Source organism: Bactrocera neohumeralis, chromosome 2 (assembly GCF_024586455.1).
Source record: "Bactrocera neohumeralis isolate Rockhampton chromosome 2, APGP_CSIRO_Bneo_wtdbg2-racon-allhic-juicebox.fasta_v2, whole genome shotgun sequence".
Classification (NCBI taxonomy): Eukaryota; Metazoa; Arthropoda; class Insecta; order Diptera; family Tephritidae; genus Bactrocera; species Bactrocera neohumeralis.
Genome location: NC_065919.1, coordinates 9,943,119 through 9,956,667, shown reverse-complemented (window position 1 = coordinate 9,956,667; position 13,549 = coordinate 9,943,119). Strand labels below are relative to the sequence as shown.

The following is a 13,549-nucleotide window of genomic DNA, read 5'->3' as shown; positions in this document are numbered from 1 at the left end:
CTAATTTCAGTATGCTCTGGGCATCAGTCATTAGATCTCCTCTGGGGCTCTACAGAAGTATGCTCCGGTCTTGAAACCTTCAGATAGACGCCGCATCTTTTCGTAGAATTTTTGAGTAGTACCCATGTCGCCCAGCTTGTTAAACTCTTCTTACTCACGCATTTCAGCCTCTCTCTTTTTTTTCTGCAAATGCGTAGTCTCCATAACATCACATAAAATCCTATAAAATGAGCGCATACATTTTACTAAGGATCGTTGGGACCCGCCTTAATGAAGAAATATGCATACAAACCCGTAAATGTGATTTTACTGACTTGAATAAATAATATCTATATATTTTGTGTGTTTATGTAAACAAAATTTCGTACTCCATCATTGTGAATATTTCAATTATAAAACAAAGTCTAAGCGCCCATCTAAACTTCTCGCTTAATTGTAACTTTGTGGCATTGCATCAATGAAGGCCTGACACAACAACAACAGACAACAGAAGACGTAATATTTAGACAATATTTTGAAGTACAATGAGCAAGTGTGGCAACGATGTCAAACGTCACTGACGTCACTAAGGGCATATCAACCGCATTCCTCTTGCCATTGTCAAAGCGTTTTTTGTTTGTCTCCCTATTTTACATTAAATCCATTTAATTGTCGTTAGGCGGCAGTAGGTATACATATGTTGCTGTTGCTGGCATTGATGCATGTTGCAATGCATTATAGTGGCAGCAAGTTGAAGATTATGTCTGCGTTGAGTGTCAACACCCACACCTCATCAAAACGCCCTCCAGCGGAGGCGCTTGTGCGCAGCTTAAGCAATTTAAGTATGAGCTTGCGCGCCTGATGCTGCCGTCAGTAGCTTACTATTATCTCAGTTCTCGCTTGTGGTGGATAATTCACTTGTTGTTGCTTGGTTTGCAGAGCATTCATCAAATTATTCAATTATTGAGCATTTAAAATTAACATTTCGGTTTTCTTAACGCTGAATTCATTACAATTCAGCGCACACAATCGAACAATTGCAGTCGGGGTATTCTCGATGCAAAGCGGATTTTATATTAAAAATAGAAGTGTGCATCGTCTAAGTTAGGTTAGGAAAGTTGAAGCTAGTAAGCTAAAAGGACCTGGTTTGATCTTTTGACGTACCGCATGGAGTTTCGTTACAAAGTTCATGAGGAGTAGCTATGATCTGGGATTCCAGAGCTTGACCCGAATTTCTACACGTTCTGTGGTCTCACTAGCGATACCTCTTCCAGTATCTCTTACCGTGGGGCTATAAGTGTTTAAAGCGTAACATTGCCAATCCGGGACAAAATACTCCATTGTTTACCTGGTGTCATGCTCTTTACATTCTCGATTTGTCAGTCCCATTCTACAGGCGTAGCCGTCACCAGACTGTGTACAGATAGTTTTAACTTTTCTAATCTTCCGTTTTACAAACCAAAAGATTTTACACCCCGGTAGCTTGATTCATCGCGTTTGAACCTTCCTTGAAGTGCTCCTATTGAGATCATCGTATAGACAATGCTTAAGTTTCCCAATATCAGTCACTTTTCCAGATGACAGTCGTACACTTCTCATGGTAATATCATTCCTATCTCGTGAATCCGTCGACTGTTTTCGAGTCTTCGATATAAATTTTTAATGTGTACTCAACTGTAAGCCAATAATTTCTTTCTAAGTTTACGCTGAATCTTACTTCTCAATTGAAAAATGGGATCATATGGTCAGTGTCTGCCAAACCGCGATTACTTACCGAGCTATACCCCACGGTTCTATATGTAAATTCTTCTGCTTTTACCGTCTAGAAACCTATAGGTGTAGATTTCCATATATCCACCACACTACCACGCGATATGATCATACTTGTACTCGTATGTTAGGAAAAAAGCACCCATGTTGAGCTGAGCATCTGTCTACAAGCCAAATTTTCTCAACCAGTTTACTCCGGTCTTCGATGACCTGGTGCAGTATTCATCTAAAATTCGGTCTGAAATTAATGACGTGACTGTTGTCTTTGAATTCATCCAGCATTGCTCGTCAACAGACGTAAAACTTTGATTTAACATACCCCCAAGAAAGAAGTAAAATTGCATGATTTGAGCAGCCACATGACTGGGCTATTTCTCGAAATGATGAAGTCGCAAAACTTTGAACGCAATGCGTCCATGTTTAGACGTGAAACATGAGGCGATGCACCGTCCACCGATTTCATCACATTCCTTGATAAAGGTCGGTTTACATCACGAATTGATCAAGCCAGAAATTAGCCTCATATGAAAAGAGCTGTCCAAATCGAGTCCGTATTTCCTACATTTTTTACTTTTTTTCTTTTCAATGCCGTTATTATTACAAAAATCGTGCATGAAAATATTTTAGGAAGAAATTAAAAATTCACCACACTTTTCAAAATTCACCACACCTTCAAAATTCTCCACACCTTCTAAATTCACCTCATTTGCTAATAATGACTTTCGTTTTATTTTTAATACAAATTGGCGTCCAATTGTCTCTAAATAATTAAACTTAAAAATAATGAGTAAAAGTTGAGTTTATAAAGCCACCTCGTCTGCGCCAACCCTCATCTGCAATGGCATGTCATTTGTGTGTGGTTTCTGAAAATAATTACCGTTATAATAATTTTGATTAACCAAATCCAAAAAAATAATTAATTTGGCACTTGCTTTAATGTATTCGCCTCTGCTTCGCACATATTTTCTAATGCAAGGCGTCAAAAGCTCCGGGTCCACCGACTTGGTGTTCTGACGCCCAGCTATGCCTGAATATAAAATGGCAATGAAAATTGTGATCAACGTGCCCAGGCAAGTGTACCACATGTACGAAATCCGATATAAAGGAAATATTTCGCTGTGAATTCAAATATGTTTCAATTGATTTAAATCTGTAGAGACAACAGTATATATTTACTCTGCCGCCGCATTCAAATCGGTCATATTGGATGGGCTCATCGATGAGCTTGTATGATCAAAATGATAGTCGCATTGGTCAACATTGATGAGCTTCGTCTGATACTTAATAGCGCCAGACGCTATGGCCCATTGCGCCTTCAAGCTGATCCACGACATGGCGATTACGCCCACCACGCCGCCAGTTAAAGCGGCCTGCCGATGTTTAAAAAACAAGAATCATTATAAATAATTATGCAAAAATATGTTTTTATAATTTTTGCCTACGTTGCCGCTGATCCACGGCATAAATATGCCAATGGTAAATATGCCGAAAAGCGGACCATTGGTGATGGCCTCTAAACTCATAGTCAGCTGCAGCACGGTCCCCATGTGTTCAACTACATAGACCAGGCAGACGCACAGCGCGCCCATCCCCACCACAACCGATCTCATGACCCAATTTATCGCCTTATCGGATAACGGCCGTTTCACAAAGGGTTTGACAAAATCCTCCAGCACTACAGCAGACATAGAGTTTAAGCATGTAGAAAGCGAGCTTAGTGCGGCGCTAAATACTCCGGCGATAAATAGCCCCGTGAGCCCCGGATAATCACCCAATGTATCCATTACGAAAAGCGGCAGTAGCTGATCGCGTGCCTTGGCCAGCTGCAAAGAACCACATTTACTAATTTTCTAATGTAACTTATAAAAAAGGTTGTTGTCTCCTACCTTTGTGGTGAGCGGATCACAATTCTTGTACGTGGCGTAGATTAACAAACCATTGTAGCCGCAAAGCGCCATCATAACCAGCACGCCGGAGCAAAAAATGCACAAAGCTAGGCGTGCTGCACGCAAGGTGGGCAAAGCAAGATACCGCTGTATCATATTCTGTGAAACCGCATTCGTTTGGGTCCAATAGACGACGCCTCCGATGAGCTGCGACCAAAGCGTATGACGCACCGTGGGGTTTATACTCAAGCTAATCCAATGCGAAAAAAGTAATATTATATAAAAACTCAAAATCTTGGAATGCAGTTATACATACTCGGGTCCTTCGATGCGATTCGTTTCCCAAGCATTTTTTAGCACCACACCTGCGCCGCCAATGTCGTGACTTCCTTTGACGGCTACCAGTATCAGCGCGCCCACCATCGACACCGTTTGCACCACATCCGTCCACACAACAGCCCTAATACCGCCCTAAAGCAAAACCAGACTCTCTTTACTAACAACATACAACAAATTTCAGCTAGTTCTAAGACTCACCAAACTGGTGTAGAAGATGCAAATTATGCAAACGATGGGCGTTATGGTGTGTACAGCAACTCCGGTCACCTGATTGAAGGCTAAGGCGGGCACATAAATTACAATTGGTAAATAAGCAACCTAAGTGATAAAACGGATATTATAGCTCACATTTATAATGCTTGAAGCTTACTCACGTTCATAATGGCAAACATTACGGATCCATACATACGTAGACGACGATCGAAGCGGCTCTCTAGATACTGCAAAATAGGTTTTAATTTTTATTTTACATGCATTTGTACATAAAATAGTTATTTTTGTATTGGGAGAGAGTTTATATGACTAGATCTCTTGCGATCGATCTTGGGCCAAACGGTTTTTGCGACAGTGCATGCACCGATGATGGTCCAGCACTGACCAAGCTTCCGCGAAGCCCAGCTATCCAGTAGTAGAACACAAGAGGGCACGGATGCACCGATCCGCTCCCATTCTACCGACAGCGGTTCTAGGGTGCCTTTTCTTGCTACCTCATCAGCTTTACAGATTCCTGCGATTCCGCTGTAGCCTGGCACCCATACCAGTCTTATCACAAAGACACTCGATGCTATTAATAGCGAGGTTAGGCACACTTTTATTAGCCCTGAATGCACTGTTAATGAGTTCAAGACTAGTATTTCGGCTCAGCGATCTGAGTGGAAGGTCACTTCTCTGAAGTAGGCTGCACTCCGGAGCAATAAATCTCCTGCAACCTTAATGACTTAAATGAAGCTTTAACCCATCCGTAAAGAAGCTTACTGCCCCTCTCTTCAAACGGCTTCTTCCCACACAACTCTCTCGCAGGTATATGGGTAGAGAAGGAGCCGCCAGATTTCGGTTCGGCGACTCCATGATCCAAGTGATCCTGTACAAAGTCAATGTGAGTGATGATTTCCGAGTGCCCAGACCCTTATTCTTTTAAGAACCCAGACTCTGAGTCTGACGGCAACTTTCGCATCCATACAGCTTCCGGCGATGTTGGTGGTAACAAAAATTCGGCTTCATTGAGTTAGTCATCTTTATTCAAGTCTGGCTTCTTCTAGTAAAGTTAGGTTAGGTTATGCCATAGGGTTGATTCGATTACTTTTACTTGGACAGATGTTCGTCCGTTGTGATACCCATAAACTCCCCAAGGTGGATCACAAGATGCTCATAGCTCGACGAAGCGTTTTAAGCTAGGCACAAATTTCTTAAGACGGTTAATGTTAATTTCAGCAACTGCGCTCAGTTCGCCAAAGCTGTGTCTATCGAGATATTTCAATCTCAGTCTGGCAAAAGCCGAGCAATAGAAGAGAAAACGACAAGATGATTGCACCTCGCCTTCCTCCATACAGCTTTGGCAAAGAACGTCCAACAGAATATTTAGCCTCACCGCGTGTGAATCTATTGGACAGTGTCCAGTCAAAATACCTATAGTTGTAGCAAGATTGACTTTGCTAAGAGCCAGTAATTTAGAGGACAGTCAATTGAATCTTGGATATTTTCTAACAAACTAAATGGATCACTGTCGCCCAAAGTCTGGCTGTTGACAGCGCTTGTTGTGCTCACTGTTGGTCCAAAGAACCAATGACAGCACGCAGGAAGACTTCGGAAAACCGACTCGTTTCCAGTCGAATGAATTTTAGGATCTTTTCTAACAAATTAAATGGAAATTTTTGTCAGTGATATTTTGGAAGGAGACATGATTTGTCGAGAGTCTACGACAACCACTAAAACTAATCTGGGCATTTACAGAACTTAGCTGAGATTGTGGCTAGTGATTCCTCATGGAAATTGCTTGTAATGCTAGCTCCCTCAAGTCTCTTTGCAACGCACATGTGTACTCCTATTTCTATAATCGCGTCGTAGAATAGCGGAACAAAAGCCAGCCATCGAGTAATGAAATACGACGCACACGTGCTGCTCGCCGCTCGCTTAATGAACCTGAATGAACAACTTGCTGCACTGATTTTCATTCACAAATCGACGAAAGTTCAATTAGCCTACACAGCGCTCTTAATCTGTGGAAGTCCCAGTATTTATAGATACTATAACATTTTCTATGTCGTACAAACATACATGATATTTGTTTACCCAAACACAATGCTAAGCCGTGTGCGTCAAATAATTCAATTGAATTAAATCTCTCGCTCTATGAATGCTGCATTTCACATTTATACTTGAGGGCGCCTGTGTGTGTGTGTGTGTGTGTGTGTAAATAGATTGTCCGTCTTCTTAGATATTCCCACAGAAACACTCACCTCATATGTCGATGTGATGTTCAACTGATGAAAGACAGGCAGGTAAAAAACGCCCATCACTACGCCCATTGCAATCACGCCCAGGGAGACGTACAAATATTGGACGCCATAGGAGTAGACCTCCGTCGGCAAACCCAACAAGGTAATGCCCGAAATGAAGCTCGCCACCAGCGACAGTGCAATGGGTAGTATGAGCATGTTGCGACCGCCCATTAAATAGTCGGACTCGGAAAGACTGCGATTCATGAAGCCAAAATAGATGCCGATCATTATGCAGATCACAAACATGGCTATGAAGACGCCATAATCCGGCCACGAAAAGCGCTGCAGCTTCGCAATAATATCCTCTATGTCCGTCATTGTGGCTGGATGGAGTTTTCGTCGTTTCCACAAGAAGAACTGGCTCGCGATAGATAACGTTGGTTTCTTGATTGTAGGTTATTGTCTTTTTGTTGAGTTCCACAATTGATTAATTAAATTTATGAATATTTTGCCGCCACATTACTTCTTTTTAAAATCGAATCCCGAATTTAAGCGCACTAATCTGCGTTCGTGCGCGCCTAACACAGCTTGCTTGCGAACTGAGCTTCCCAGTAGCGCCTTTTCTATTATCATTTAAGCTTCGTCATTGATGAGTGTGTGTTGTCAGTGGAAGTTCCCTTCATCAGTGACATTGTAAGACCAATTTGGGATGAAATATTTTCTATTCTCACTACAACAAATGCATATGAGCGCATCCATTAGGGGCGCTCTTCCACACAACTACCGTTGGAGCATAGAATTGCAGCCAAATTTATGTAGTGACCAGCAGTCCAACATGTGTATGTTGTTGTCACTAACACTGACAACACTAGGTTTATAAATAAATTGCGGTATATTGAAGCTTTTTTACTCGAGGAGCAACGGTTTCAATACTCTTATGTTTAAGTTAATCATGTTTAAGCGCGCTAAAGTGGTTCAAAAATATAAATAAAATGTGGGTTATGTTATATTCGGTGCTGTCACTTTAGCTTATGTGTAATTTCGTTTTTTATCTTTATGGTCTTTACACAAGAACCTATCAGAAATCTATGTACCAGGTCCTTCTCCATCTGGTCTTTTCAAGGGAGTGAAGGTCTTCCTGTGCTTCCCCTGGCGGGTACTGCGTCGAATACTTTCAGAGCTGGAGTGTTTTCGTCCATTCGGACAACATGATCTAGCTAACGTAACCGCTGTCTCTTAATTCGCTGAACTATGTCAATGTCGTCGAAAATCTCGTGCAGCACACCGTTCCATCGACTGCAGTATTCGACGTTGCCAATGCGCAAAGAACCATAAATCTTCCGCAGAATCTTTCACTCGAAAACTGGTAACGGCGACTCATCAGCTGGTCATCGTCCATACCTCTGCACCATTCAGCAGGACGGGCCTTATGAGAGACTTGTAGAGTTTAGTCTTTGTTCGTCGAGAGAGGACTTTCCTTCTCAATTGCCTACTCAGTCTGAAATAGCATCTGTTGGCAAGAGCTATTCTGCGTTGGATTTCAAAGCTGACATTGTTGTTGGTGTTAAGGTTGGTTCCAAGATAGACGAAATTATCTACGATTTCGAAGTTATGACAGTTAACAGTGACGTGGGAGCCAAGCCACGAGTGCGACAACTGTTTTTTGCTGATAGGAGATATTTCGTCTTGGCCTTATTCACTACCAGACCCATCTACTTCGCTTCCTTATCCAGTCTGGAGAAAGCGGAACTAATGGCGCGATTATTCCGAATATTTGGGTATGAGAAAGCTCTATGCTAAGTGGGTGCCACGCGAACTCACTTTTGACCAAAAGCAACGACGAGTTGATGATTCGAATTAGTGTTTGGTTATGTTCAAGAGTAATAAACTCGAGTTTTTGCGTCGATATGTGACAATGGATGAAACATGGTTTCATCATTTCACTCCGAAGTCCAATCGAAAGTAATCCGAGTGGAGTGGACAGGATGAAGGACCTCCAAAGCGTGGAAAGACGCAACTGTCGACTAGCAAAGTTATAGCGTATGTATTTTGGGAGGCGCTTGGTTTAACTTTTATTGACTACCTTGAGAACGGAAGGACTATCAACGGGGACTGTTGCATAGCACTTTTGGACCGCTTGAAATACGAAATCGTCAAATCGTGAAGTGCTGCTTCAACAGTCACCGTGTCACAAGTTAGCAAAAATTATGGAAAAATCCATAAATTGGGCTTCGAATTGCTTTCGCATCCACCGTATTCTTCAGATCTGGACCCCAGCGACTATTTCATGTTCTCAGATCTCAAAAGTATGCTCGCTGGAAAGAAATGAAGAGGCGGTCGCCGAAACTGAGGCCTATTTTGAAGCAAAGGACAAATCGTACTACGGTACAAAGATGGTAGCGAAAAGTTGGAGCGTCGCTATAATCAGTGTATCTTCCTTGAATGGCCTTGAACTGTTATATGTTCTCATATATATATATATATGCATATATGTACATATAGATACTTCAAGCACACTAGCATATTTTTCTCCCATTGTCTTTCCGACAACCTAGAATAAAGAATAAACTGTGTAAAACTACATGTCCGTCCATTATTTTCAAATGAATTTCTCTTCTAACACAATGTGGCATATGTAGATCAGTGGCGCGTCACACTACAGCTGCATTGGCGCAACGTTAATTCGTTGATTGTCGCTAATTTGTAGAGATTTACTTAAGCAATAAAATACTTTTTTTCATTGAATGGGCTGTCTTTCGTTGCACTTGAACTTCATCCTTCGATTTCAAGGTGAAAATAAAACAGGAAAAAAGTAGAACTTCGGTTGCACCTTAACTACATATATATGTATAATACCCATCACACATGGGACTGTTTTTTATTGGTCATACCTGAACTAATTTTTAGGGGTGCAGCGGAGTTAACAGTTCTCGGTCGGATAAAAATCTGGGTTACATAGACCCGACTGTCGTGGGAACGGCAATTTGATCTGCCAGTTTATATGACAGCAATATGCTAGAGGGGTCTGATCTCGAGGTCAAGACAAATAAACAATTTCTTAGAGAGAGAAGGACGTGAGCAAAATATCGGATCGATTACTCTCAAACCGAAGACCTAGTTCGCACAGGCAAAGACAGACGGACATGGCTAAATCAACTCAACTAATTTCTAGAGTTTCCGTTGTGATAAATTACAAAACTGAAAGCCTTTGTTGAGACGGTTGAAACTAGATGTTTATTCATATAGGAATTTGCAGAACTTTTGAGATTCTTTACATGTACTCTATATATTTTTGTATGTGGACCGCACGAATCTTCATTTCTTTTTAATTTTTTCCTTCTGTAGAATTATTGTGGCGCCGCGAATTGCCATACCAATTATTATGGAATTAGGATTGCCAGAAATGGGCGTTGGTAACACGCTTGCATCAATGACACGCAGATTTTCGACGCCGTGTACCCTAGAAGCGTAAGACAGACAATTAAATTTCTTGTTTAAAACGTATTTATAAGTTTATGTAAAACACCCACTTGAACTTCGAATCCACGACACTATTATTTGCTGATGTGCCCATTACACAAGTGCCGCCGGGATGATGTGAACCCAGACCCACATATCTGTGCGAAAACAAAACATAGTTTGGGCATATCTCTTTTCGTAATGTATTCCACAATTCATTCAATTGACATACCTCATCACACACTCCAAATACCTGTCTGTAGGCATATTTTCCACAAAATCCCGCTCCGTTGGTCCATATTTTTTGCACTCATCAAACTTTGGCCAATGGATGCGCGGATTAAGGGAAGCAAAGCTTGCCGATTTCACAACCTCCACGGCAGCGCGTATAGCGCGGATCGTGCAATCAATATCACCGGCCTCACGCAGATAATTCGGATCGATAATTGGTTTCCAACGGGTATTGGGCATGCTGATCGAAACAGTGCCACGAGACTTCGGCTGCAGACATGTGGAAATCAGCACGAATCCCTCCTGTGAAGTGTTGTGATAGCGCGGGAAGAGCGCGCGAAAATACTCCTGTTTAAAATTGGAAATTGACATTAAGGCGCTTTCGTCCACCGCTCCAACACCAAAAAAAGTCAAACCAAAGCTATCTTCGTAGTTGGAATCGATGTGACCCAAAACACCGAAATTACCTAAATGACCATAACCGTTTACCAAATAGTTCAAAATTTGTAGGGGATTAAGCAGAGCGCGTTGATTAAGTGTTGGGCCCACCGTATCAATGGATACGAAGAGCGGCAGATTAAGATGATCGTGTAGATTTTCGCCCACTAATGGCAGCTGTAACTGTTGCCGCATATCCAATGCTTCAAACAGCGAGGCATCGCCAATACCGGAGGCCAGTAGTATTTGTGGAGATTGATAAGCGCCTGCGCAAAGTATCACCTCACATTGCACATCTATGCTGAAAACGTATTCCTCATGATTTTTCTTATCCATCACGCCAACTAAAATAGTCTGCACCTCGCTCTTTTCTTCGTCGATGTAAACGAGGTTCAAGCGCTTCAAATACGCATTGGTAAGTGTGAAGAGATTGCGACGCGCGAGAGACGGCTGCAGAAATTGATGAAATACATTGTGACGCAGCCCATTTTTGATTGTATAACGGGCACGACGAAACCGCCAATTCTTTTTCGAAGATTCTTTTTTAAAATTGTATAGAGCCTCCGTTATTTTCGAATAGTCCGTTGGTATCTCAAAAAGGGAATGAGTCTGTGTACGCACAGCAGTAAGGAAAGGTCGAATGTCCTTCCAGCGCCAATCAGTCAAATTGTGTCTACTGCTCCACCTTTCAAAATCACGCGGTTCTCCGTCGAAATGCAGCATATAATTTAACATGGCAGAACCACCAAGTCCTTTACCACGAGGCAAGTACTGCCGCTAAGATTGATTGAGACATTTTAAGCCAACTGTATACTTATCCACTTATTTACCTGTTCTCCAAGTCCGCGCGAAGAATAAACCTGTGGCTCTGATACAAATCCCCAATCATTCAGACCTTTTTGCTGGAAGGTGGTCAGCAAAGGTATTTTACTTAACAAACCAAATGAATCGCCAGCTTCAATGAGCAGCACCGTTGAGGTTGGACTATGCTTGGCGAGCAAGGAAGCCACCACTGAACCTGCTGTGCCAGCACCAACTATTTTTTTTGTTGTTTTTTTTTAATGTTTCAATGTCAAGTTCTATAGCATATGTAGGTATAGATAACTCACCCACTATGTAGTCGAAAGCATAGCCCGCTTGAGGGTTTAGCTCATTTGGTGTGTTATCGCCAAACAACGAAACAAATGCAAACCACAAAAAAGCCAAAAAGGCGATGGCGATGGCACCGAGGAACAAGATTTCTTTAAGTAAAACGTTTACATTTTTAATAGAACTATATACATACATGTATTATATTTATTTATTCATTTATTTATTAATAATTACTGATATGTATGTAAGTATATTTTTCTCTGAGCAATTTTCTGTACATACGCTGAAAATGCATTTTATTTTTGCCGCAAATGTTTACTATTACCACCAATTTCTATTAAACAACTAATAGAGAACACATCAGACTTGAAGACTGCCACTGTGAGAACCCGCAGATATGAAAAGTGGTGGTGGGGAAGAACTGCTGTAATCCAATTACAAGTCGCTTTCTTTATTGGGACGTAGTAGAGCGTACTTACTCGCTCTTGAGGGGTGGAAATTGTGCCTTGATGCACAAAATAACTCAATTCTATAGATTTATCCAAACCACTTTGAAATTTTACCGCTCTATTTAAATTCATTCGATATTTTGGATTTTTACACATTTGTTTTATTTTTATGAAATCATAGAGCCATTCCTTGAAATGTCAACAATACCTTCAAGAAATGCAATATTTGACTTATAACTAAACCCCCATAACACTCTTTGTCCCCAACTTAAGCTTTCATCATCTCAATATCCTCCATCGTTGCGCCTTCTTCCAGTTTCTTTTCAAGCTCGCGAGCATCAACATATGTAATTTCTTCTTCGGACATATCTTCATCCATAAGTGCAGCTTCTTGTGCTTCTTCTCTCGCGCGACGTTCTTTGAGACCAGCTGCTGGAGAACGAATTAAAGATATGTTGCGCTGTACGTCCTTCACGTCCATCTGTATTTCCACTTCACGGCCCTTGCGCAAACGTTGCAAAACGAAGTTGTCTTGGCGACGTTCCTTAATTTCAGTAACCTTCTTAATGGCGTCAAGTGTTTTCTGCCAAGCTTCGCGACTGTATTTAACTGGGACATTGCGACGTTTCTCGAATTCGAAACTGGGATCGATGGCAAGCTCCTTGCCAGCTGCCTTTCGGTGGGCCTTTGTCCAGCGTACTTTACGTGGGTTCTTCTTCCGTTTGAATGCTCTATGACATTTACTTCTACAAAATCTGAAAATCTGAAAGAAAAAAATTACTATAACTTAGATTATGCATTTTGTTAGCCACATTTATTTAACTTTGTCCAAATAATATCAGACTCATTCAAAACAAAAACAAATTAAAGAGTAACACTTACTTTGCAATCATTTCGCACAAATTGTATCCCGTGTCCAGGATAAATTTTGCTGGAACAAAAGTAACACGTTTCTATACGCATTTTTGCTGAATTTTGTCAAAATTGCAAAAATTCAACAAATTTTCTAATTGCGCACACACGTGTTTGTTTTTGCTGGGAGGTAAACTTGGAAAGAAAAAAAACAGACCGAAATGGAACTGTCAAAATTTCGATAATCGAAATTCGAGTATTTGTTATTTGACAAAAGTTGCCACATTTCCTTAGCCATAACAGATAAAGTTAATAGGGCGATTCTCTTGCTAACGCAAAACCCTTGCACGGTGCAGGAATTGCAGAATTTTCCTCTTGATGCAAGCGCACAACAACAAACACACGCAGAAAAATATTTGCAATGGCTGTAAAATATGTCAGACCAAACCCATTTTTTTCGTGCAATGACACCTAAAAATATAATTGCAACCCTATTTTAGCTGTCAATTTACATAAAGACATAATTCGCCGTTAAATTGTTGAGGAAGGTAAGTTTTAAATAGATTTTATAATTTCTACTTAAATTATGAAGATTTGTTAAAGTTTTTTGTTAAGA

General features: G+C 41.1%; 3 protein-coding genes across 4 annotated transcripts; all 3 read right to left on the bottom strand.

The window, feature by feature from the left end:
- Positions 1-2,454: 2,454 nt before the first annotated feature.
- On the bottom strand, positions 2,455-7,027 carry LOC126767825 (sodium-coupled monocarboxylate transporter 1). The gene is made up of 9 exons (XM_050485488.1): positions 6,431-7,027; positions 4,349-4,414; positions 4,173-4,292; positions 3,952-4,106; positions 3,636-3,885; positions 3,192-3,572; positions 2,926-3,119; positions 2,682-2,865; positions 2,455-2,612 (listed from the first exon to the last, which is right to left on the bottom strand). The coding sequence occupies exons 1-9, from the start codon at positions 6,788-6,790 to the stop codon at positions 2,550-2,552; spliced, it is 1,773 nt and encodes a 590-aa protein (XP_050341445.1). The 5' UTR covers positions 6,791-7,027; the 3' UTR covers positions 2,455-2,549.
- Positions 7,028-9,619: 2,592 nt separating this feature from the next.
- LOC126767824 (neither inactivation nor afterpotential protein G) lies at positions 9,620-12,123 on the bottom strand. 2 transcript variants are annotated; one of them, XM_050485485.1, is made up of 6 exons: positions 11,867-12,123; positions 11,650-11,781; positions 11,371-11,576; positions 10,104-11,317; positions 9,943-10,029; positions 9,620-9,872 (listed from the first exon to the last, which is right to left on the bottom strand). In XM_050485485.1, exons 1-6 carry the CDS (start codon positions 11,925-11,927, stop codon positions 9,728-9,730), a joined length of 1,845 nt encoding a protein of 614 aa, XP_050341442.1. In that variant the 5' UTR covers positions 11,928-12,123; the 3' UTR covers positions 9,620-9,727. The 2 variants fall into 2 exon arrangements, with proteins under 2 accessions (XP_050341442.1, XP_050341443.1); XM_050485486.1 differs by having other exon boundaries at positions 11,915-12,123.
- A 96-nt stretch (positions 12,124-12,219) lies between these two features.
- LOC126767855 (probable ribosome biogenesis protein RLP24) lies at positions 12,220-13,144 on the bottom strand. The gene is made up of 2 exons (XM_050485532.1): positions 12,964-13,144; positions 12,220-12,844 (listed from the first exon to the last, which is right to left on the bottom strand). The coding sequence occupies exons 1-2, from the start codon at positions 13,042-13,044 to the stop codon at positions 12,350-12,352; spliced, it is 576 nt and encodes a 191-aa protein (XP_050341489.1). The 5' UTR covers positions 13,045-13,144; the 3' UTR covers positions 12,220-12,349.
- Positions 13,145-13,549: the final 405 nt, after the last annotated feature.

Coding starts and splice junctions, on each gene's coding strand:
- LOC126767825 (XM_050485488.1), bottom strand. CDS start 6,790: ATGACGGACATAGAGGATATTATTGCGAAGCTGCAGCGCTTTTCGTGG. Junction 3,886..3,951: donor AATCGCATCGAAGGACCCGA/GTATGTATAACT, acceptor GCATTGGATTAG/CTTGAGTATAAACCCCACGG. Junction 2,613..2,681: donor GCAGAGGCGAATACATTAAA/GCAAGTGCCAAA, acceptor AATTATTTTCAG/AAACCACACACAAATGACAT.
- LOC126767855 (XM_050485532.1), bottom strand. CDS start 13,044: ATGCGTATAGAAACGTGTTACTTTTGTTCCAGCAAAATTTATCCTGGA. Junction 12,845..12,963: donor TTGTGCGAAATGATTGCAAA/GTAAGTGTTACT, acceptor TTTTTCTTTCAG/ATTTTCAGATTTTGTAGAAG.
- LOC126767824 (XM_050485485.1), bottom strand. CDS start 11,927: ATGCATTTTCAGCGTATGTACAGAAAATTGCTCAGAGAAAAATATACT. Junction 11,318..11,370: donor CGCGCGGACTTGGAGAACAG/GTAAATAAGTGG, acceptor AATCAATCTTAG/CGGCAGTACTTGCCTCGTGG. Junction 9,873..9,942: donor GTCGTGGATTCGAAGTTCAA/GTGGGTGTTTTA, acceptor TTACGCTTCTAG/GGTACACGGCGTCGAAAATC.